We start from the raw sequence: 26,241 nt of genomic DNA, 5'->3' as shown, positions 1-26,241 counted from the left end.
CTGAAATCGTGCTAATTTTAGTACTAGTTTCTGAATTTTATTTCGCTGTTATAATAAACGAGCGCGTTCAGCCGGGTATAAAATGGTACCGTGGCATTGTGGGAAGACAACAGACAAAACGAAAATACGCTGACTGAGACAAAACACAAAAAATAGCCTGTCATTCTGCTTCCTCTTTATTGAGCGTGTTAATTAACTGGAAAAATTGTTTATGTTCTCAGCAAAATCAAACATCAATGCAAAATATTTAGATTTGCGAATTTGATTGCAGGAGGCTCGCGTGTGAAAGTTTGCAGTCGGTTCTCACCAATACCTGGCAATTTCACCAACCCGAAAGTACAAATATTGTTCACAATGAGCAAAAGGAAAGATCCAAATCAAGAAAATCCTAACAAAGAATTCTGTGACTTTCTAATGGGTAACATTTTCCCTGTTAACTATTGTCAGATTCGTACTCAAAATGTTCGTACCCAAACGCGTTATTTATCTCGTTCTACAGAGATGCACCTAACGATCATATATTTTAATTAGATATTGTCAAATTCGGGCATTTTTGTAGTGAAGATTTATGTAAGATGCAGGAACATAATTGATTAAATTACAGTATACTTTTCAACAGTAATAAATTACAATGTGATTATTATTTGTTTTTAACTGATTATATAACGGTTACTTTACCGTATTCCTAGACAACCCTATGAGGATAGGCTAGGATTACGGAAGTATTTAAGAGGCATCAAATGAGTATTAGGACATGCATAAAGGATGTTGTAAACTTACTTCGCGTTTTTTCATGCCTGCCCTATTAATTCGTTTTGTCATTTAGTATAATCTTAAATGATATATTAATTGCAGCACGCGGAAAGATAAAGAAATATAAGGGTCAAAATAAGATTTTTAAAAAAATTCTATACTTTAAGTTTTATGAGTTGATTTTGCTTGTCACTTGAGTTTTCCACGAAGAAACAGGAGAAATCAACACCCATATACATATACGTTTTTCTTTCCAAAACCATACTAAATATAATTTCTTTTTTGAAAATTGGCCGACAAATGAAGAATTATATTGTTAATAATAGCTTAAAAGGATTTAAAAAGAAAATATTTTATCCCTTTAATATAGATTTTCCCTGTCACTTTAGATTTCTGTGCATAGAATCGGGCGAAATCAACACCCGTATATGTTTTTGTATTTCATTTTCGCTATTCTAAGTGAAATAAGTAAGTTTACAACATCATTTATGCATGTCTTAACATATCTTTGATGCCTCTTAAATACTTCTGTAATCCTAGCCTATCCTCATAGGGTTGTCTAGGAATATGGAACTTCCGTAATCCTAGAATCGGAGGCTAGGATTACGGTACTGTAATCGTAGCCACTGCCTTTAATTTTATTTGATCATTTTGAGGTAAGGGCAGAATCAATCGGTATGTTTGTGGAAATTTACTTTCATTGAAAAAAAATCTGTGGATAATCAGGTGTTTTTCTAAGACCAGATTAAAATTATAATCTTAAATTCTTGTTGGAACTTTCATGACTATTTTTTCTTATTTATACCCCTTTTTGACTAGGATTGCAATGTTACCACTGTGCTACAGATTCAATCCATTCTGAATGAAAGTTGGAAGGCAATGACAATGTCTCATCATCAGCATGAAATGGATATGCACATATTATTGATGCAGTCAATTCATTCTTTTTTTAGTTATGCCCCATTTTTGATTTTGTATTATTTGATATTCCATCAAGTAGTTTCAGTGGGCATCTGATGTACATCACTCTTGTTTTCTCTAAATTGTAAAAAAAAACATATTGGCAAAAAAAGACTTTAAATGCGAAATATTGCCATATTAGGTACAAAATGTGTATTACATAATTATTTCATTATAGTTATAGAGTGTTAGTTTTAATTTTTCAGAGTTAGCAAATTATGAAAAGAATGTGAATCGACAGATGCATAAGTACAATGTCTACAGAAAAGCTGCTGGAGTCCTAGCCAAACACCCAAAGAGAATAACAAGTGGAAAAGAAGCGAGGGGTTTGGTAATAACATGAAATAACTGAAGTCACAAACCTTCAGATGAACATAAACATTTCAGCAGTGTCATGAGAAAACCTACATCCGCGCAGTCTGGTCTGGATCCATGCTGTTCGCTAACGGTTTCTCTAATTGCAATAGGCTTTGAAAGCAAACAGCATGGATCATGACCAGACTGCGCGGATGCGCAGGCTGGTTTGGATCCATGCTGGTCACAAACGCACTAAGTTGGCTTTCTTTCTCATGGTGCGGCTCATTTCTTTCTACTGAAAACTGAAATTGAATATAAATATCACAGATCAGTACTATTTATGTTGATAGTTTATGAGTATGTTATTAATTACACCTACGTTTCTTCTATTTCACATCACATTGTACAGATTACTTGAGTGTTGTTCATAAAAGTATAGCTTAGAACTAAGTCATTCTCAATGACTTATTTTAATTTCTGAATTTTGAAAGAAAATTGGCAAAATCTGGAGGTGTGTTCTTTCCGTTGATGTTTTCAAATGGTCCTTCTTTGCAGGCATAGTCATTAACCCTTACCCTGCTAAATTTCAAAAATGGACTGGTCCGTCATTCAGTTTGTGCAGTACCATTTATTATCTGAAGGGGTGTTCACTGAAAATTTACTGACTGGATAGCGAACAGTGCAGACCATGTCCATGCAGGCTGATCTTGGTCTACACTAGTTGCAAAGGCAGAATCACAGATTCACTTGCTGCCAGCAGGCTAGGGTTAAATTACCAGTATTTGATTTAACTAGCAAGAAAGTCTTTTGGTTATGTAATAGTAAAATGAGACGAAGAGCAGCACACACCAGTCCTATTCTCCATCTTACTCTTTAACTGAACTGTAAGGTTTATATCTTTTGTGATAGAGGTCTTGAAAAAATTGTTGCTATTGAAGAAATGATGAAACTCTGTAAAAATATGGTCTGGCTGCCAAATTGAAAGTCATGTAGCTTCACATTGTTTTGCTAATTTTGAAATTTTTAGCTAGAATTTGGAAATGTTGACATCCATTCTCTAGAAACTAAGTACTAATGAATTTAATAAATTTAAAAGAACTTGTTGATGAAAAAGAAACATTTTGAAAATTGCAAGTATAAGTAAAGTATAATAATAAGTAGATAAGTTGGTGATTAAATACATTTATATTTATATTAGTTTATACTATAAATGATTACATTTTGCAGGAAGGGATAGGTGATAAGATTGGAAAGAAAATAGATGAATTCATACAGACTGGAAAGTTACAGAAACTTGAAAAGGTACTGGTATCTATGGATATTTTCGCAGAATTTTGTACCTTCCTCCATGTTCAGATCAAAAGTTTTTCAACACTCAGTGACTGAAGAATTCAGTTAACTCGCAGACTGAAGAATTCAGTTAATTCGCAACATTTCAAAACATCAAGATATACATAGAGATTTAGACCAGTAAAACAAATAGGGTCATGTTCTTGTGTTTTGCTAGACATATGTACCTCAGTCAAGCTTTCATAATGGGAATTTATTGGTACTTCACAATTTTGCTGACATTTATGCTTATAGAAAATTATCTTATCTGCTATTATCTATATTATCTTTCATTTGGATGAATAGAAAATATTGGTCCTTGTGCTTGTATTTTAAGATATTTGACCTTGATTAAAGAGATCACAAATTACAGTTAGATGACATTGTATGACAAACTTTTAGTCAGCATTTTTTGTTCATATATTTGATTTTTAGAAAGATAGAAATGTTTCCAGTGTTTTCAGTTAACAAAAATGATACCATTTGAGCCGTGCTATGAGAAAACCAACATAGTGGCTTTGCGACCAGCATGGATCCAGACCAGCCTGCGCATCCGCGCAGTCTAGTCAGGATCCATGCTGTTTGCTTTCAAAGCCTATTATATTGCAATGACAGAAACCAATAGCGAACAGCATGGATCCTGACCAGACTGCGCGGATGCGCATGCTGGTCTGGATCCATGCTGGTCGCAAACGCACTATGTTGGTTTTCTCATGGCGCGGCTCATTTATTCATGATTAAGCTTAGCTTCCGTATTTTAGAAATTTTGGTGAAAGCTTTGCATATAAGCAGGTTTTTCAGGAACTATTATACTGAATGCTTTCAGACTCATCATAAGACTTCAGCATCATGAGATGACCACTCTTAGCAAGTGCCATAACTCCAACTTATAGTTTATGAAATTATATCCCTTTTCAACTTAGGAAATTTTGGAAAAGCTTTAGTATATAAGCTGGTATTATGTGAAAGGGTTTCAATAAGGTTGCTTAGAAGCGTTTTCATTAGACTGTTCTTGTTTAAAACGTTGAGTGAAGGGACTGGATGCACTTGTTTGTGATAACTTGCAGTGCAGGTATTAAATACTCTCACTGTTACAATAGTTGGTTAGCTGAATATTTTTAGTGGTTCCATATTCAAAATGAGACTTCCTACCCCTGGGTTTTTACCTGGTACATGCCACAGACTCAATAATGACAGTCCTCATTGTACAATTGTACAAACAGATTTTAGAATTTGTAATTAATGTAGTGCGGGTGAAAATATAATCACTTCTCAGTAAGATATATTCTGTATTCACTCAAAACAAACAAATATCTTCTGTTTACAGATCCGTGCAAATGATACCAATGTTGCCATTACGGAACTCACTAGAGTCACAGGAATTGGGTATGATTTGCTTTTTTTTCAACTCCAGATGTTTTACACTGCCTGTATTTTAACTACAGACAAGTGGTTTCAGCTTAATTTCAGTTGTATATATTTATGTTTCATTTAAAATATTTGTATTGTTTTGTTGAGTTTAAAGTCCCACCAATACAGTTCAGGGTCAAATTGCAACCTTCCAGTTTTAATGGTTAAGAAAGACTTCAGCTGTTCTTCCATTCTTTATTTATACCCCACCACTCGTGGTGGGGGGTTATAGGAATGGTCTCTGTCCGTAACAATATTGTCCGCTCCATATAACTTAAACCCGTTGAAGGATTTTCATGAAACTGAGGTCAAATGATCACCTCATCAAGACGATGTGCAGAACTCAAGAGTCAGCTGTGTTGACTCAAGGTCAAAGGTTTGAGCCTTCCATTTTGTGTCACCTCTGTATCTCCTACACCCCTTGGAGGATTTTAATATGACTTGGCTGTAATATTCCCCTTATCAAGACGATGTGCAGAACTCAAAATTTACCCATGCCAGCTAAAGGTCAAGTTCACAACTCAAGGTCAAAGGTTTGAGCCTTCCATTTTGTGTCCCCTCTGTATCTCCTAAACCCCTTGAAGGATTTAATATGACTTTGCTGTAATAGTCCCCTTATCAAGATGATGTGCAGAACTCAAAATTTACCCATGCCAGCTCAAGGTCAAGGTCACAACTCAAATGTTTGAGCCATCAATTTCCTGTCCCCTCCTTTTCTGCTAAACCACTTGAAGGATTTTCTTGAAACTTTGGTCAAGTGTTCACCTTATTGAGATGGTTTGCAAAACCCATGAATCAGATATGCAGGCTCAAGGTTAAGGTCAATATAAAATATACATATCAATGTCAGTGCTTCCACCCAATACCATCAACCCTTTCACTATCCATAACAGCAGCAGGGTATGTAGCTGTCTTTCAGACTGCCTTGTTTTATAAATTGGCAGACTCCTTTGCAGAACTGCCAGCTGTCATGAAATCCATCTTCACTCAGAGTGTGGTTCGGACACCCACAGCAGTTAGGGGCAAGTGATTTTACCTAATAACCTTAACCACTTGGTTACAGGGCCTCAGCCAAAGTCATCAGAATGTGAGAAAATCAGTGATTCTTTACTAAGCATGTCCATTATATACAACTATAGTTTCTGCAATGGTGTGAGGATTTAAATTTTTCATCCATGATTCCACCTGTTTATCCTTTTAATGGCATTTTCATCAATACATGAACATTATACAAGCATTAACTTGCACTGTTATCTTCTGTATTTAGACCAGCAGCAGCACAAAAACTGGTTCAAGATGGCATTACAAGCATTGAAGGTAAGGTGAAAAAGAAGATAACATAAGACTGTTATACCATTATATACCATTGTTTGAGCAGCCCACCTACTTAGCTCAGTAGGGTAAGTGCAGGTCTACAGATCGCGGGGTCGTGAGTTTGATTCCCGGGTGAGGTGAATGTTCTCCATTACGATTTGATAAAAGACATTGTGTCTGAAATCATTCTTCCTCCACCTCTAAGTCATATGGGGAAGTTGGCAGTTACTTGCTGAGAACAGGTTTGTACTGGTACAGAATCCAGGAACACTTGTTAGGTTAACTGTCTGCCGTTACATGACTGAAATACTGTTGAAAAACGGCTTTAAATGCAAAACAAACAAACAAACAAATCATCTTCTTATAGAAAGAAATAATGTATATGTCTTATTCAAGAGGAATAATGAAACTTTTGTTGCAATCAGGATTTTAATTTTTTATTCATTACCCAGTAATTGGCTTGGATATTAGTTTCAATATAAACAGAAAACTGCCTGGTTTGACTCACAAAGTGTTCTAATCTAACAAAACCAAAAATAGATGAAAAGAAAACAAATGTAGTGTTTTCCAAATGATGAATTTTCTTGATTGCACTCTTTGGTCTATCAGGGATTCTGAGATTTATAATGGAATTGAACAGAATTGATTAGCTAGTTACTGAAACCTTGATGAAACATAACTTGTTGTTAAGTATTGATCAAGTAAGGATGCAAAAGGTAAATGTTACCTGGAATTAAAGTATTACGAAATTTATTTGGTTTCAGATCTCAGGAAACATACAGATAAATTAAACCATCACCAGCAGATTGGTCTCAAGTAAGTCCAACTTCACAGCACACATCTTAATATTTCAGTATTTGTGCAGTTTTATAAAAGAAAAGCTCTGGTTATATTGATACTGATCAGCATTGTAGAGGATGAATTTTGCACCCAAAGTGACTGTGTTTGCATGAAAAGCACCTTTTAAAAGTGTATATCATGAGAAGACTGCTACTGTACATATTTTTGTGGTTTTGGTGCTTGAGTCAATACACAAAATTTAATCACAACAAATTTGTAAAATTTACATTCATTATATATTAAACTTTTTAATCAATAAATTTTTCTCCCCACAAAGTAGGCATTTTAGCTGAAACCAAGAAATTTCATGCAAGTGAAATTAAAGTTTATCACGTTATATAACAGAACATACATTTTATTTTGAATTGAGCATATACAGCTCACCTTCATAAATATCATATATGACATTGTCTTCTCTGATCATATTAAAATATTGTGAAATTATTTAATTTCATAGTCATTATATTTCTTAGTTTCAGCTAAAATGGTAATTTGGTATGGATATAAATCAGTGGATTTCAAAGTTTAAGATTAAAAGGATGGGAACTTTATTTGTTTATCAGGATTTGGTTTTGTGGCTGGATGAAAATTAGTCCCTCACATGATTTCCCAGTACATGTTTTGAATTATTAATGAAATGTTTGTCAGATAGATTATGAACATTTTACTTTGTTAGGCATTATGAAGACTTTGAGAAAAGAATTCCAAGAGAAGAAATGATACAACTTCAGGTAAGTTACAAGGGCATAGACTTACTTAACTTTTAGCCTGCTAAATTTCTAAAATGGACTGGTTCATCATTCAGTTTGGGCAATACCATTTATAATTTAAAGGAGTGTTCACTGAAAATTACTGAGTGAATAGCGAACAGTGCAGACCATGATCAGCCTGGACAGAAGTGCAGACTGATCTTGGTCTGCACTGGTTGCAAAGGCAGAATCGCTTGCTGCCAGCAGTCTAAAGGTTAAGATGCAATATTTATAGAATCTCGTGGTTTTCTCAAGAAGGAAAAGTTTTTTAGAGAGTTCATTTATCTTGTTACAATATAATGTGTATACTGATACTCATATAACTTGGCTGTGTCTTGAATTAATTTTAGGAAAATCCTTCTGTTAGACAAAATATACACGTATTATTTTACCGATACATTGTAATACAGATAAGCATGTGTCAAAAATTATTAGAAAGAATTTGTTATATATGTGAATATTTGTGCACAGTTTCAAACATGTCAGTAACAATATTTCTACCCAGATATTCTATTAAGGTAAAAAAAAAAAATTGGCACTGAAACCGTCTTAAAAACTTGTTATTTTTACATCCTTAAAAAAAAGAGAGAGAACATGTGTTACCATGGAAATGCATAGCCCTGTGACAGACACTGTATCGTTTAGGCTTACAGTAGAATGCTAATTTGTGTACTAATAAAATTATCAAATACATAGACTTCTACAGATGAGACAAAAACAAAATTTAAATTGAAAGCTGTAAGATATCTATGTTTCCTTCTTATTTCAAAATGAACTATATAGATGGTCGTGTTCTTCAAACAGGGATAAAATTTTGCAAATGTTAACATTTGCATAAATCTCAAACATTTCCACATCACATAATGTACTTACACATTGTAGTTTTTGCTGTTTTTAGGATACAGCATTTGCAGAGATTCACAAAGTAGATGCAGAGTACAAAGCAAAAGTTTGTGGCAGTTTCAGAAGAGGTGAACAATTTTATTTCTGTTCTTACTACATACAAATTTACTTTATATTGTTTTTGTTCATATCATTTTGAAAGTCTTCATGGTTTTTATTAAACCCTTTTTGTGTTGGACACAGTTGATTATGCCTTTGCAACCAGTGTAGATCATGATCAGCCTGCATATCCATGCAGTCTGATCATGATATGCACTGTTCGCCAAAAGGTATGTAAAAGATCAAAGTATGTTGTTTTATTTTGTAGAATATTACAGGTTGTTTTTTTTTTAAAGATAATGGTGTAGATTAAGTGGTGTTGACATGAAAGTTTAGGTTTAGGAGGGCCAATAACCACTTTTTGTATGTCATTGCTATTTATAAGTTGTTTATCATATACCTAAATGTAACTTCCAGTTATTGGCACAGGGCATGATATGCAGTTAACCAATTATTGACATGGGTTTCAGGATTCTGTTGTGCACAATTTTGTTACTATTTATAGTTAGGTATATAACAAGTGGTTTTATTATTTCTGCAGGAGCAGAATCCAGTGGGGATATTGATATCCTTCTTACACACCCTTCATTTACATCCACCTCAAAGAAAATGGTAAGGATTATTAACTAGCTTTTTCATTTTTGAACAAATTATTCTCAGTACATAAATTGTTATCCCTTGTTTATAATGATTGTATTTAGAACTTATTTCCTTACCACCAGCTCAAAATGTATTTATGACTACAAATCCAGACAGTACTACTGAACATGACATTGTATTGCTATAAGGGCAGCTCAGATTAAGTGCAAATTACATTACATTACATTTGCTTGTGTATTAAATAGATTTGAAGTGACAGTGTTAATTGAAATCATTAATGCTGTTTATATTTTGGTTTCTGCACATTTCTGGAATTTTCAGAAATAGAATGGAACAAATATTTGGAAAAATTACTGTTTCTGTTGTTGATGTGCAGTGTGCAACATAAAGACAAATTAAATGTCATCATAGGCTGGTGCTCTAAAGACTCCTTATTGTGTGCTATTCATATATGTACATGTAGTTCAATTTTATGAAATATTATATATTGATTACATACTTTGATTAAATTGTTTTCAAAATGTCTGTGCTCTGCATATTTTTCAGCCTGATTTGTTAAAAAGCATTGTGACAAGATTGGAAGAAACAAAGTTCATAACAGACAGGCTCTCACTGGGAGACTCAAAGTTCATGGTAAATATTTAATCTGTTCATAATAAAGTATCATTAGTTTTATGTTTAGTAGGTTTAAGAATAAATGTATGTTTTCCTTTATTGACATAGTAGTTGTGTATGTGTAGAATTGCCTTGCAAGGTGGCCTTTGGTCTGTTTGTAATTACGCAATATGACTTGAATTGTGTTGATTTTTTTTAAATAAACATAAATTACTGAACTTCATATCATCTGATCTCTTCAAATATCTTAGTGAAAATTTTTCACATTTTGCATCATTATATTTTTCCAAAATGTTTTGTGTTACAAGAGTTGTCTTTTGCAAAAAAATTTCTGTTGAAAATTTTGTGTAAGCACTGAGGAATAAGACAAGCTTGCAGGATATGCTCACTGTGGATTTTTTCTTGCTTTATTTTCTTAACTTGTATTTTCTGAAATAGTGTTAAAGAGGTTTTGATAGGTCCTTGAATTTCCATAGAATTACACATGTTGATTAGGCTTTATAGCCGAGTGGTTAAGGTAGTTGACTTTGAATCATTTGCATTTCGTCATTGTGGGTTCAAAACCTCATTTAGGGTGTAGAATTCTTCATATTAGAAAGTCATTATGTCTCCCACCACACAGTGGTGTGGGAGACATATTGATTTACTCCAGTCTGTGTCTGTGTGGTGTGTGTGTCTGTCACAAAGCTTGTCCGCACTCTAAGTCGAACATTTCTCATCCGATTTTCACCAAACTTAAACAAAATGTGTTTGACCATAAGACCTTGGCCAAGTTCGATAACTAGCCAAATCGGTCCAGGCGTCATGGAGTTATGGCTCTTGAATTACCAAAAATCGGTCTTTTTACTCTTGTCCACACTCTAATTCGAATATTTCTCATCCAATCTTCACCAAACTTAAACAAAGTGTGTTTGACTATGAGACCTCGGCCAAGTTCGATAAATAGCCAAATCGGTCCAGGCATTTTGGAGTTACGGCCCTTGAATTATTGAAAAATTGGCCTTTTTACTCATGTCCACACTATTAGTCAAACATTTCTCATCCGATCTTCACCAAACTTGAACAAAATGTGTTTGACCATGAGACCTCGGCCAAGTTCGATAACTAGCCAAATCGGTCCAGGCATTTTGGAGTTACGGCCCTTGAATTATCGAAAAATTGGCCTTTTTACTTTTGTCCGCACTCTAAGTCGAACATTTCTCATTTCACCAAACTTGAACAAAATGTGTTTGACCATGAGACCTCGGCCAAGTTCGATAACTAGCCAAATCAGTCCAGGCATTTTAGAGTTACGGCCCTTGAATTACCGAAAAAATCTGTCTGTTTACTCTTGTCCGCTCTCTAAGTCGAACATTTCTCATCCGATCTTCACCAAACGTGAACAAAATGTGTTTGGCCATAAGACCTTACCTAAGTTTGATAACTAGCCAAATCCGCCTAGGCACTTTTGATTTATGGCCCTTGAATTACTTATTGGATCCACTCATCCAGACCATCTAATTGGATCGACTCGTCTAAAACATCTAGAGAAACTAACATTTTTCATAGGGGCAGTTGTGGGAGACATGCGCTTTTCTCAAAAGCATCTCTAGTTCAGCTTGCTTCTAAAGGGAAGGTCAGTGGTTCTACTACAATGCCTCGCTTAATGATCTTAATTATGGTGTGGCTCTTAACTCAACAAAAAGAAAAAAAAACTGCTGTTGGAAAGACGGAAGTTTAAAGCATGACAGCAATATTAATGCATACTTGATTTTCTTCCTTACAGGGTGTGTGCAAATTGTCTGACACAGATGACAAGAAGCATGCTTACAGACGTATAGATATTCGACTGCTACCACATGACCAGTATTACTGTGCTCTTCTATACTTCACTGGCAGTGATTTGTTCAACAAGGATATGAGAGGAGTTGCTCTTGAGAAAGGATTTACATTAAATGAATATACCATCCGTCCTTTAGGCAGTACAGGTATTGTACTTAGCCTTTACCATACATGCCATAATTTTTCAGAACATTTCCGGGATTCTGAGTTCAAATTTCCGGGGTTTTTACCCTTTGTACGGGACATACACCGTGACATTGGTATTCGTCTGTTTCATGCATAAATATCATAAAATTACATGTAGTTTCCGGAGATAAACATTGTTCACTCGCTTAGGAATAATTTGCTGCAAATGTCGTCTAGCTTTCTAAAGGAGGTAAATAGGGTAATTCACGTCTATAGTTCGGCACGTGAATTGGTTGCGTTCCCGAGGTGAACAGACTTAGGAGACTTACGAAGAATTAACCTGGTCATCGTGATTTAGAATCCAACTTATTTGGTATCATTTTAAAGCTTAAACGTTTATCTAATCATTAATAAAATGAAATCCTCAAAGGAATAAAATAAATCTTGTAGATAAAATCGATATAAAATATTTCGGTTTGGGTAAATTTTCATGGATCGGTCGGCAAAGGCATTCAATAGTCAAAATTTTAATTTAGAATATGTGTGACAATCAATCTACATTTTAAAAGATTACAACCTTTTAAAATAATTAATTGACCGTTTTCAGCCATTTCTTCCATAAAGGCTACATCAGTACACGTAGCTTCACCGCCTACGTGCTAAGAACAACAAGATTTTTGGCTATTGTTCCTAATATTAAATTATCATAAAACTGTTACTGATTGCATAATTCTGACAATTCATAATCAGCCGACTGTAAATTGATCTGGGTCATCAAAAGGTCGCGGGGCGCCATCAATACGAATGTCGATCGGAGCTGGCTTAATCAACATGTGTCCCCCTCGAGGGCATGAAACTGATATCGGATAATAAGGAATAAACAATGTGACACCGGGGACTGTTTATTGTGTTTTATTAATGTAAAATTCAACAATTTATAGACTAAAAAAAATAGTTTTTTGGGGGGGGGGGGTTATTTTTGTTTTTTCTGTATTTTTAATTTTCCGGGACATTTCAACGGGCACTGGGACGAGTATGTCATTTCCGGGACAATCCTGGATAATCCGGGACGTATGACATGTATGCCTTTACCCTGCTAAATTTCTAAAATGGACAAGTCCATCATTCAATTCGGGCAGTACCATTTACTATTTGAAGGGGTGTTCACTAATAATTTACTGACTGAATAGCAAACAGTGCAGGATGTGCAGGCTGATCTTGGTCTGCACTGGTCGCAAAGGCTGAGTCACTTGCCGACAACAGGCTTAAGGTTAACAAATTCTTCAGCTGGATCATATTTTCACAATTCCGTTTACAGGTGATATCATTATTGATACTTTTCTGTCCAAATGAAAATTTCTGACGGTATATTCAAGTATGTTTTTTCCATCGACATAATGAAATATTTATCGAGGAAACAGCTGTTTATGCAATAGAATTTATGTAGTTAAATCTGATTAGCTCAGTAGTGTACAAAACTTCCAGTTTGAGGTTCAAATTCATCACAGATATTCTACATATCTAGCCATGGTGAATGCTTGTGCGTTTTCATTTGAATATCCATCCATTCTTACAAAAGTTATAGACTGGACACCATTAAATTGAATGTAGGGGCATGAGTTTTAAACCTGATGCATTGTCTTTCATATGTTGAATATTTGTGCTAAGATATTTGATTATCCATTCATTCATAAAAACTTACACACAAACAATAAAAATGACCTTAAAGCTGTGACCTCTAAGTATGACCTTGACATTTGAGCTAGGAGTCTGGATTTTGCACACAACACATTGTTTGGTTACGGTGGCTACTTCTGCTGGACAAGAAAATGTTGTAAAATATGTGACCTCCAAGTATGACCTTTGAGCTAAGGGTTTAGGTCTTACAAGTGCAATACTGAATGGTTTTGACATGTAATATGAATATTCATCTATTCCTACAAAAGTTAGACCAGAGACAAACAGAACTGTTGTAAAAACTCTGGCCTCTTAGATCTTAAAGGCAGGGATATGGACCTTAAATGTGTCACATTGAATGCTTATACATACAATGTAGTTATTTGGATATCCATGCATGCATAAAAAACTTAAAGAGCAGAGAAGAAAAATGACATTAAATCTTTGAACTCTAACATAGAAAAAGTGGAAACAAGTTTGACTTTGAAAATTGAATTTGGACTCTGGATTTTGTGCACGACACAGCATCTTGTGATGATGATTATTTGTGCCAAGAATCAGACAATGTCAAACAAAAAAGTTATGGGCAGGTCAGTTTTATGCATACTCTCACAAACACACAGACGCACTCTCAAATGTGCACACTTGCAGACAATGGTAACACTGTATGCCCCCCTCATTAGCCGGACTATTCAAAGAATAGGTAGAGCTGTTGGACTCATCCATATGTCAGCATCCTGTCCCCATTTGGTTAACTTTCTGTATGTAAGCTGTTATCCCCGATAACCACTTGTGTGAATGGATTGAAACTTCGTACACTTACTCACCGTGTGAAGAACTGATTTACATTTCACAGGTTCCATAATTTTGTTTTGCTGTTTTACAAAATTATGCCCCTTTTTCAACTTATATTTATTCAATTGACAAAGCTGTTTGAATAGTCGAGCGTTGCTGTCCTCCAACAACTTTTGTTTTTTAATGGCATGAAAAAACATGAAACTTTGTATAAAGCAAAACTTACATTATAAGTTACTGGTTATTTTTTCAGGTGTACCAGGGGAGCCACTTCCTGTAACATCAGAGGAAGATATCTTTGACTACCTGGACATGGCTTTCAAAAAACCATCAGAAAGAAATTCTTGAACTTGAGTGATCAACATGCAGGTTGTTAGAGATAGAAACTAAAAACAGTCAACTAGAGAAATGACTGTACTAGATACAAACAAGTAGTGATTAAGTACATTTAGTGTATGACTTCAGAATTGTACAACTTTTGTGTATGGCTTTTCATTGAAATAGCAGTTTGTACACAAAATGACATTTGATAGAATTAGGCTGGAATTTTTAACTGATAAAAAAGGAAACCTGTTGAAACTAGTTTGTATGGAACTCGAAATTTCATAGTCAGATAGAAAGGCTGTCTTTAACAGACTACTATTAAAGACTACTCACCTGGTGAAAGTCTTGACACATACTTTGAAATCATTGATATTCATTTTCATGTCAATTCATGATTATCTTTCCCTTGTAGTAGCTGTTTTGGTCCAAACCACATAAATCATTTCACAGTATGTTATTCCATGTGGTTGACATATAAGTTTTATAAATTTTACCAGTCACTAACTCTACTAGTGAAATAGTTGAAAACTTTCAGCTGGCAAATGTGTTACAAGGTACTCATTTTGACAAGGGGCTCCAGTGTTTTAACACATTATAAATTTTGAATATTTAAGAAAGGAAAAAAATGTTTATTTTTAGCTCATCTGATTTTTTGAAAAAAAATGATGAGTTATTGTCATCACTTGAGCGGTTGTCGGCGTCGGCGTCGGCGTCTGCGTCGGCGTTGCCTGGTTAAGTTTTATGTTTAGGTCAGCTTTTCTCCTAAACTATCAAAGCTATTGCTTTGAAACTTGGAATACTTGTTCACCATCATAAGCTGACCCTGTATAGCAAGAAACATAACTCCATCTTGCTTTTTGCAAGATTTATGGCCCCTTTTGTACTTAGAAAATATCAGATTTCTTGGTTAAGTTTTATGTTTAGGTCAACTTTTCTCCCAAACTGTCAAAGCTATTGCTTTGAAACTTGGAATACTTATTCACCATCATAAGCTGACCCTGTACAGCAAGAAACATAACTCCATCTTGCTTTTTGCAAGATTTATTGCCCCTTTTGGACTTAGAAAATCAGTTTTCTTGGTTAAGTTTTATGTTTAGGTCAGCTTTTATCCTAAACTATCAAAGCTATTGCTTTAAAACTTGCAACACTTGTTCACCATCATAAGTTGACCCAGTACAGCAAGAAACATAACTCCATCCTGCTTTTTGCAAGATTTATGGCCCCTTTTGGACTTAGAAAATATCAGATTTCTTGGTTAAGTTTTATGTTTAGGTCAACTTTTTCTCTTAAACTATCAAAGCTATTGCTTTGAAACTTGCAACACTTGTTCACCATCATAAGCTGACCCTGTGCAGCAAGCAGCGTAACTCCATCCTGATTTTTGCAATAATTATTGCCCCTTTTGGACTTAGAAAATCATTTTCTTGGTTGAGTATTATGTTTAAGTCAACTTTTCTCATAAACTATCAAAGCTATTGCTTTAAAACTTGCAACAGTTTTTCACCATCATAAGTGGACACTGTACATCAAGAAACATAACTCTATCCTGCTTTTTGCAAGAATGATGGCCCTTTTTAGACTTAGAAAATCATGGGCAGGACAATATTTCTATTACACAAAAAAAATCAGATGAGCGTCAGCACCCGCAAGGCGGTGCTCTTGTTGTATAAGTTAACATAGGTGCAGTAATATCAAGAGTGGCCCTTTTTGTGTTATTGCACACAGGATTTTGACCTCATTCACAAGAGATATTAACAAAATTGTGATATTCAATTTTTCTTTTCAAAAGTCACCCCAAAAGTTCAAAAAGACTTATTATAGCTAAAATTTATTTTCCTGACAGTAAAGATCAAAATTGAATTGACAATACTTTGTATTTTTTATATTGAAAGGCAAATTTAAAATGCAGCAGGTCTTTTTGGTGTTGAAAAGATCAATATCTTGACATTTATACTCAAGAAAAGAAAAGCTTACTTCTGTAGCAAGCAACTGAAAAGTAAATATAAGGACTGAATGTTAATTATTGTTCATTTAGGCAGATACAGACCACATTTGGACTTCTTGCTAGCAAGATTCATAGATTTAGATGAAGTCCCACTGTGATTTATACCCATGTAAATGCAGAAAAAGCAACAACATTCAATCTATATTATTAGTTATAGAATATGTAAGTCTGCTTTTCTTCTTACTCTGGATTTGAGCAACCTATAAATCGGCAATTACGAAACATGACTGGCTGACAGTTTTGCCTGTTACGGGAGTGATGCTTTTATATTTTTCTTTTCTTTTTTATTCATTTTGGAAAAAAATCACTATTTTGTACTTTAAAGGTCCAATACTAAGGAAAGTGAACGTTTCAATTTCTTTTAAAAAGCAGAGAAACTGCTTCATTTTATTGGAAAATGAAAGTTGGTATGTAGAAATTCGAAATAAATCGCAGTATATGTACAATTATTTTTCTATGAAGTATGAAGAAAGTTAAAAAGACCTGGGGGGTCATTCTGTCGATTCATTGAAATTTCAACATAATACACATACATTTCTTTGAGTTCCAAAGACCTTCTGTAAATTTTGACCTGCCAATCTTCATTATTTAGTGTCTTGCAGAAGTCTATGCACTGGCTATGAAAAAAATTGCCAACTCACTTTCCCTTAGTAATGGACCTTTAAACCAACTATTGTACATCTTAGCTCTCTAGATAGCTTTTGACCTTTGCAATAAATTTTAGAAGTACTTGCAGATGAAAGGGAAAGTCTTCTGAGCTTGAGTTATTTTCTTGTTTGACTGCATAAAACTAATATTAAAAAAAAGATAAATAAATTTTTCAATAATGAAGTGATTTCATAATTATATCCTTGTTAGTGTTTAGCCTATTTATTAACTTTATTTTCAAACAGTGTACTGAGAATTTACAAGGTTATATTTTCAGGCAGAAGATTTCAAACTTTATTTATAGCATGTACCTCAGGTTCTGTTATGTTGAATTGTACTATAACTGTAAAATTTATAGTTATCCATTTTAATGGTTGGCAGCTTTTTTCATTCAAAACACATTTTTTATGTTGTATTGTGATGTAGAAGTAGTGCAATTAAATAATAATGCACAGATGTGTTGTTTCTGCTCTATTTAACCTTCACCCTGCTAAATTTCTGAAATGGACTGTTCCATCATTCAATTTGGGCATTACCACTTGTTATCAAAGGGGTGTTCATTGAAAATTTACTGACTGAATAGCGAACAGTGCAGACCATGATCATGGCCTGCATTGTTAGCTAAGTCAGAATCACTTGCTGCCAGCAGGCTAAAAGTTAACCCTTTTCATGCTGGAAACGATTTATTCTGCTTTTCTGACCAGTGTAGATCATGTTCAGCCTGCACATCCATCACACTATAATGGATTGCCGGCCAATAGTCATGATCCTCGGGCAAATAGTTTTTACTTCTGACCGCCTTGCCATTCAGTAAGTGTATACCATTATATGTACATCATTATCAAAAATACATTTACACATCTATAGTGCATCCAAGTCGACATGCACTTTGCTCTTGGACAAATTTCAAGGAGTTATTTGTTTTGGGGGCAAGTAGCTTAAGGACGTATGCTAGAATTTGGTGCGAAAATTTTTCCAATAACAGAATTTCTTCAAACTTTGGATATCGAAGGACAATCATCTAAGAAACAAAAAAATGCAATAAAAATCATAGGTCACCGGTATCGAAAAAGAGTTATCTGCCCTTGAAAACGGCATTTCCCCCAAAAATGACGTTTTCAAGGGCAGATAACTCTTTTTCGATACCGGTGACCTATGATTTTTATTGCATATTTTTGTTTCTTAGATGATTGTCCTTCAATATCCAAAGTTTAAAGAAATTCTGTTATTGGGAAAATTTCCGCCCATCTCATATACAGGGAATTCTAGCGTACGCCTTTAAGTATGAAGTGGCCCGATGTGGTTCTGGGACGATTTATGTATGAAAAGGATTGGAACCACTGCCTTACCCTTGCATGATCGTAAGAGGCGAATAATAGGGTCTTAACACTTGGTTTTGCTGTTACTCTGTGATTCCAGCATATGCAAATTTTGATTCCATACCTCATGTTTTTATTTCGATGTAAATGAGATGTGACACCAAAATTGGTAGTCCTGTTTGGCGCCATATAACCTATACTGTGTCGGTGCGCCGTAAAACCCAAATAAATGAATAAATAAATTATGAAGAGAGCATAGGAGTTCAATGGCATTCTTTAATTGCAAAGTTTTGTTTAATCAAATTAAACAGTTTCTGTCTCTGAAAACCATTATTATAAGTCATGCCATTGGAGGACTCGCTCGTCCTGAATTAGCAAATTTCTTGTACATAATCATTATGTATATGCAAATTAAGATCAATCCAACACAGTAAAACACCATTCCATCAAGGTTGCAAGTGGATGAACAAAATTATAGAGTAATCCAAGGTTCTGAGTGAGCAAGTCCGGCGACTTGAGTGAGCAGTGCTTCACTGCGAGAGGCCTGACCCAAGAACATATTGCTAAAACAAACATGGCGACTTGAACAATATACATATCGAGGGCTTAGCGCAAAACGGTTGTAACTTATATGAAATAAAGAAGGAGTTACAACTGTTTTGCGCTAAGCCCACGATATTAATATTGTGACCAAGTTTAGCGAACTACTCGAGTTAGACGTTGGACGCCGTCAAATTTTGCAATTTTGAGTAACTCGATGACCAAATCTATGGAGATACTGATCCGAACTGGCTGGTTATCAAACTTGACTTAGATTTTATAAAGATACACTCTGTTTAAGTTATGTTTAGTTCTGAGAAAAATCACTCCAGTTATCGAGCAGACTATCAATTTTGGCAATTCTGACCAGTTCAAGAGCCACGACTCTGGAGATTCTGGTTTGAACTGTCTGGTTGTCGAACTTTGCCTAGATTTTATAGTAATACATCTTCTGTATAAAGATGGTTGACATCAATGAAGAAGAGTGCCAGAATGTCACAATATACGCCCGTCACAGCAAATTTCTTTACACTAGCACCTGTATTTGCAAACGGAATTTTAATTTTGTGGTAGTAATTATTGTAATTCTTTTGTTTTTCTAAATCCACATAAAAACTCCTTACCAGGTAGAGATACCTTAAAATACACCTAAAATTTGAAAGTAGCATCTATGTTGTACCACAGAAAAGTGGTCTTGGTTTTTCCCTACGGTCAATTATAAAAACGTTACAATATAAGTTATTTATAGTAACAACTAAGGGAAGTTAAAAAAAAAGGGAAGTAAAAAAAAAAAATCCCCCCCAAAAAATTGTAAGTCCACACAAAAATCCTTACAAGGTAGAGATAGGTCAAAATACACTTCAGAAATGGATGTAACATGCATGTTGTACTACAGCAAAGTGGTCTCGGTTTTTCCCTACGACTAGTAATGAAAAAGTTACAATACAAGCTATTTATAGTAACAACAAAGGGAAGTAATTCTAAAGAAAGGACCTGCGCATGACACTTGTCTCATGATGGTGTACAATTGTGCCAAGTTACATCAAAATCCCTCCATGCATGAAGAAGAAATGTTTCGGACAAAGTCATTCTTGTATCTGACCTTTGGCCTCTAAGTGTGACCTTGACCTTAGACCTATGGACCTGGTTCTTGCGCAAGACACTCCATCCCGTGGTGATGAACATTTGTGCCAAGTTATATCAAAATCCCTCCATGCATGAAGAAGAAATGCTCCGGACAAAGTTTTCATTCTTGTATCCTTTGACCTCTAAGTGTGACCTTGACCTTAGACCTAGGGACCTGGTTCTTGCGCATGACACTCCGTCTCATGATGGTGAACAATTTTGCCAAGTAAAGGGGCCCAAAAATTTGTGACCTCTAGAGTGTTAAAAGGGTTTTTTTTTGATTGCCCGGTGACCTTTTTTTTTTCCAAAGAGCCCCAATACGAACTTTTCCAGATTTAGAGGGAACATTCTGATCACGTTGTATTAAGATTGGACCAAAAATGTGACCTCTAGAGTGTTAACAGTCAAATTGTTGACGACGGACGGACGGACACAGAGCGATCACAAAAGCTCACCTTTGAGCACTTCGTGCTCAGGTGAGCTAAAAACGAATTAGCTAATTCGTGGCCACGAAATAGAAGTAAGAAAAAAAAAAGAAAAAAAGAATTCGTGGACACGAAATATAACTAAGAAAAAAAAAACACGAATTAGCAAAAATAGTTTTTTGTTTTGTTTTTTCTTAGTTATATTTCCTGGCCACGAATTAGCAAAAAAAAATCGTTTCTTTTTTTTCTTACTTATATTTCGTGGCCACGAATTAAGAAATTCGTTTTTTTTTTGTTTGTTTTTTGAATTATATTTCGTGGCTACGAATTAAGAATTTGCATTTTTTTTCTTAGTTATATCTCGTGGCCACGAGATAACATTTTTTGTTTTTCGTTTTTAGCTCGACTATTCATAGAATAGTAGAGCTATTGGACTCGCCCATGCGTCGGCGTCGGCGTCTGCGTCCCGATTAGGTTAAGTTTTTGTATGTAAGCTGGTATCTCAGCAACCACTTCTGGGAATGAATTGAAACTTCACACACTTATTAACTGTGATAAACTGACTTACACTGCACAGGTTCCATAACTCTGTTTTGCTTTTTTACAAAATTATGCTCCTTTTTCGACTTAGAAATTTTTAGTTAAGGTTTTGTACCACTTTACCACATAACATGAAATTTTTAGTTAAGGTTTTGTACCACTTTACCACATAACTTAATAAATGACAAATTAACTGCCCTAATTCAAAAGACTTTTGCCAGAGAGAATGCACATTTATCGCTTGCAATTCTGATAAGCTTTTTTACAGCCCAAAATTATTAAACATTAAAACTATGTGGACCTGTGACGAAGTTTGTAAAGCACTTCCCTTTTATTGAACAACATTTACATCAGGTTTTGGGAATGCAGTTTTTAGACAAGTTGGGTTTGGGGATTCCCATGGGAACAAATTGTGGCACCCCTTGTCGCAGATTTGTTTTTACATTGTTATGAAAGAGACTTTATGTTGAGGGCCCTTTCTCCAGATACGCAAGTAGATATTATAACTGCATTTAATAATACATTACGCTATCTGGATGATATTCTTAATATGGATAATCCGTTTTTGGTCATTTGGTGGGTACTATTTATCCTAGGGAGCTTCAGTTAATTAAACTAACAATTGGGGTTTACTGATGCTTAAATTTTAGATTTACATCTCTCTATTTATGACAATATTATACATACCAAAATTTTGACAAGAGGGATGATTTTAATTTTAGTATTGTAAATTTTCCCCATTTGGAGGGGGATGTACCTCAGGCTACATCTTATGGGGTATATATTTCTCAATTAATTCGGTTGCCAGAGCGTGTAGTCAGTCAACCATTTCAATGAAGGTAATCAAATATTACAAGTTAACTTCTTCAGCAAGGCTACCGTTATTACAAATTGCGTAATATTTTACTAAATTTTATTATCGTAATTCTGATTTAGTTTTAAAATTCAATAGAAATTTTAAAAGGGACACTTCTGCGAGAAGGTATTTCTAAACCCGTTTTTTATGGGATGTGGTTTACAAACTTCATAAATCTTGGGTCAGGGTAATTTTCCAAATGTTTTTGGGAAAGATTGTCAAACGTTTTATTAAAAAGAGGTTACGACCCAACTGTTTTGAGACATACCGCATGTTTAGTGTTCAACCCGTTTACAGTTGGACACTACGCTTCCCTCTTTGATTGCGTCTGATGGAAGAGGGGGAGGACTTTATGATGAACAGTTTTTAAATCCTACCAGGACTGAACTGTTTTGATATTTGTCTTCTGGCCTGTTTTGTCGGCCCCTTAAGGGTGTTTCTCTTGTTGCTCTGTCTTCTGAAAAGGCATTGAGTACAAACGTTTTTGGTTCTCAAGGTTTGCTTTTTATATATTTATACACGAGCATTTTTGTGTTTTACATGCCATGCCTTTTTGTTTCCATTACGTGTGTTACAGATTCACCTGGAGGGGATTACTTTTATTTACACTGTCTCATGTCTTTGGAACATGGTGGGGGTAGAGTGAGGTTGGGTGCTCACCATAAACCGGTTTAAGCTCCCCAATGGTGTTTTTGCCACTGATCGTTCCAAGGCGGTGCCCCACTGTGTTCCTTTGTTTGTTCGTTTTGTCCTTGTTTGTTGACTTTGACGCGCGTGTGTGTATGCTTATTATTCGTCTTGTCCTTATGTGTGTGTGTGTGTGTGTGTGTGTGTGTGTGTGTGTGTGTGTGTGTGTGTGTTGTCCGTTTTGTCCCGATGTGTAAGCTTTGAGTGTGTTTGTGTGTGTGTGTTTGTGTGTGGTGCACGCGTTTGCGAGCTTGGGGGTTCGTTTTGAGGAGGCTGCGCATTTGGTGCGTGGCATTCCCTGTTTGATATTTTCCTTTTTTTTGTATGTAAGCTGTTATCTCAGTAACCACTTGTGGGAATGGATTGAAACTTCACACACTTATTAACTGTGATAAACTGACTTATATTGCACAGGTTCCATAACTCTTTTTTGCTTTTTTACAAAATTATGCCCCTTTTTCGATTTACAATATTTTGGTTAAGGTTTTGTATGTAAGCTGGTATCTCAGTACTCACTAATGGTAATGGATTGAAACTTTATATATTTCTCAAATAATTCGGTTTGCCAGAGCGTGTAGTCATGTCAAGCATTTCAATGAACGTAATCTATATATTACAAGTAAACTTCTTCAGCAAGGCTACCGTTATTACAAATTGCGTAAATATTTTGCTAAATTTTATTATCGTAATTCTGATTTAGTTTTAAAATTCAATAGTAATTTAAAGACACTTCTGCGAGAAGGTATTTCTAAACCCGCTTTTTATGGGGATGTGTTTTACAAACTTCGTAAGATCTTGGGTCATGGTAATTATCCAAATGTATTTGGTAAAATTATAAAACGTTTTATTAAAAGAGGTTACGACCCAACTGTTTTGAGACATACCGCATGTTTAGTGTTCAACCCGTTTACAGTTGGACACTACGCTTCCCTTTTTGATTGTGTCTGACGGAAGAGGGGGAGGGCTCTATGATAAGCAGTTTTTAAATCCTACCAGGACTGAACTGTTTTGATATCTGTCTTCTGGCCTGTTTCGTCGGGCCCTTAAGGGTGTTTCTCTTGTTGCTCTGTCTTCTGAAAAGGCATTGAGTACTTACGTTTTTGGTTCTAAAGTTTTGCTTTTTATATTTTTATACACGAGCATTTTTGTGTTTTACATGCCATGCCCTTTTGTTTCCATTACGTGTGTTGGAGATCTACCTCGAGGGGATTACTTTCATTTACACTGTCCCGTGTCTTTGGAACATGGTGGGGGTAAGAGTGAGGTTGGGTGCGCACCATAAACCGGTTTAAGCTCCCCAGTGGTGTTTTTGTTTTGCGACTGACTGTTCCAAGACGGTGCCCCACTGTGTTCCTTTGTTTGTTCGTTTTGTCCTCTTGTGTAGTCTTTGTGTGTGCGCGCGTGTTTGTGTGTGTGTTCCTTTGTTTGTTCGTTTTGTCCTCGTGTGTTGACTTTGTGTGTGTGCGCGTGTATGTGTATGTGTGTGTGTGTGGTGTGCACGTCTGCGTGCTGTAGGTTTCGTTTTGGGGAGGCTGCGATTTTGGTACGTGGCATTCCCTGTTTGATATTTGTCTTTGTTTTTTTCACTTACTTGTTCACTGTCATGATCTGACATGCACAAAGCAGGTCCCATAATTTTATTTTGCTTTTTTACAAAATTATACCTCTTTTTGAACATAGAAATTTTTGGTTAAGTTTTTGTATGTAAGCTGGTATCTCAGTATCCACTAATGGGAAAGGATTGAAACTTCACACACTAGTTCACTGTCATGATATGACATGCAGTGCAAAGGGTCAATATCTCAACTTCGCATTTTACAAAATTATGCCCCTTTTTCAACTTAGGATTTTTGGGTTAAATTCTTATATGTAAGCTGGTATCTCAGTACTCACTAATGGGAATGGATTGAAACTTCATTCACTTGTCCACTGTCATGAGCTGATAAGCACTATGCAGGTTCCATAACCCTATTTTACATTTTTACTAAATTATGCCCTTTTTCGACTTCCTTATTCATTCAAGCAACAAGGCTGTTGAATAGTCGAGCGTTGCTGTCCTCCGACAGCTCTTGTTTTCTTAGTTATAACTCGTCGCCACAAGATAAATTAAAATATAAAAAAATCCGATGTCCCCTCCATGCTTCCGTAGTATACCACAATTGTGTGTCGTCGATATAAATTTTCGACACGTCCGCCCTCCAATACTACTTCGTTGTAATCAACATAAAGCAAGTAATAAAATCAATTTCTCTTATATTTGGAATCATTTTGCTGTTCTTTTGATTTTATTCAGGTAATGGCCGATTGTTGTAAAATATAGCTCTATGCCCCAATAGCGTAATGTATTCCATTTCTGTAGAGTGTATTAGGTCAATAGAATAAATTGATTTCAAGCGCAGATTGACGATTATATGTTTCCGCTCTATTCTCCTGTTTGAATGCATTTTCTTCCAGCAGAACACACTAATAAGAAGTCTAATATTGAATCTGTTCTTTATTTCTAGGAAATGTGTGCCAGTAATTTTACAGACAATAGCTTCTTTGAACTCTCAAGCTGATTTAGATAACACTGCGAAAGTGGCTAACCTTCATGGTCACAAGTACCAAAAAATCTCAGAGTATATGATTAATTTGTCGTTCATTTACTACCAACCCTAAAGTTTACATAAACGATCAGGGGATGTATGACAAAACAACCACATGAAATCTTATCTTTCTAGCCACATGAATAGTATATTCCATCTTTTAACAGAATCCGCGACGCTAACCTTTAAATAATCCTGTGTCTTAGATAGCTTTATTCATTGATATCCTTATAACAGATTTCTAAAGCAAATATTTCACTTTTAGATTAACCGTTCAATGGCATGTTTTCACCTGAACTATAAATCTTTACTTGTTTAGTAATTATACAAGAGGAACACATTATTACAGGTCGATCTTACGCTATTTTATCCAATTATTGTAATTATAGAGAACTCAAGATATCTTAGAAACTGCCACTTTCCCGAACACCCCATGATGGAAATAAGTACTCGGACAAATGGGCGTTTCATAGAAAGATTTAGTTAGATTTCAGAAAGTATATCAAGAGAGATGAGTAGATACTGAAACCTACTTTAAACGCTCAAAGGCAATTCCCTAAACTTCACAAAACTCCATATAAAGCTCGATTTATTGCAATCAACCTTATACACTACAAAAAAAAACATTTCTGTATTTTTGACTTAGTTTGCCTTGTTTTCGGTGCTTCCGAGGGATCTACTTTCCAGATTTTATTCCTGTCTTACTAGAATTAAAGACCATGTACAAAAGTATTGCTACAAGGTTTATGAGAACTCGGGTGTTAATCTATTTTGGTCCATCAAGAACTTTGGAGATGTTATCAAAAAGCTAACAAACAAACACTTCAAATATACGAAGATAAGTACATATGATTTTTCTACTCTTTATACTAATTTACCACATAATCTTATTAAAAACAAACTAATAGCTTTAATTGAGAAAACATTTGCAAGAGAAAACGTTAATTATCTGGCTTGCA

At 35.1% G+C, this 26,241-nt stretch overlaps 1 protein-coding gene across 1 annotated transcript; it reads left to right on the top strand.

The window, feature by feature from the left end:
• Window positions 1-72: 72 nt before the first annotated feature.
• LOC123563104 (DNA polymerase beta-like) lies at window positions 73-16,874 on the top strand. The gene is made up of 12 exons (XM_045355694.2): window positions 73-418; window positions 1,920-2,044; window positions 3,238-3,312; window positions 4,667-4,725; window positions 6,017-6,066; window positions 6,828-6,879; window positions 7,580-7,634; window positions 8,551-8,623; window positions 9,136-9,206; window positions 9,741-9,827; window positions 11,575-11,776; window positions 14,482-16,874. The coding sequence occupies exons 1-12, from the start codon at window positions 355-357 to the stop codon at window positions 14,574-14,576; spliced, it is 1,008 nt and encodes a 335-aa protein (XP_045211629.2). The 5' UTR covers window positions 73-354; the 3' UTR covers window positions 14,577-16,874.
• Window positions 16,875-26,241: the final 9,367 nt, after the last annotated feature.

This window comes from Mercenaria mercenaria, chromosome 2 (assembly GCF_021730395.1).
Source record: "Mercenaria mercenaria strain notata chromosome 2, MADL_Memer_1, whole genome shotgun sequence".
Classification (NCBI taxonomy): Eukaryota; Metazoa; Mollusca; class Bivalvia; order Venerida; family Veneridae; genus Mercenaria; species Mercenaria mercenaria.
This window is presented reverse-complemented; position numbering and strand designations above follow the sequence as displayed.

Bases quoted from the DNA above. Each gene is read 5' to 3' on its own strand.
- LOC123563104 (XM_045355694.2), top strand. From the start codon at position 355: ATGAGCAAAAGGAAAGATCCAAATCAAGAAAATCCTAACAAAGAATTC. The intron at 419-1,919 runs GTAACATTTTCC...TTAATTTTTCAG, and splicing joins ATTCTGTGACTTTCTAATGG to AGTTAGCAAATTATGAAAAG. The intron at 2,045-3,237 runs GTAATAACATGA...TACATTTTGCAG, and splicing joins GAAAAGAAGCGAGGGGTTTG to GAAGGGATAGGTGATAAGAT.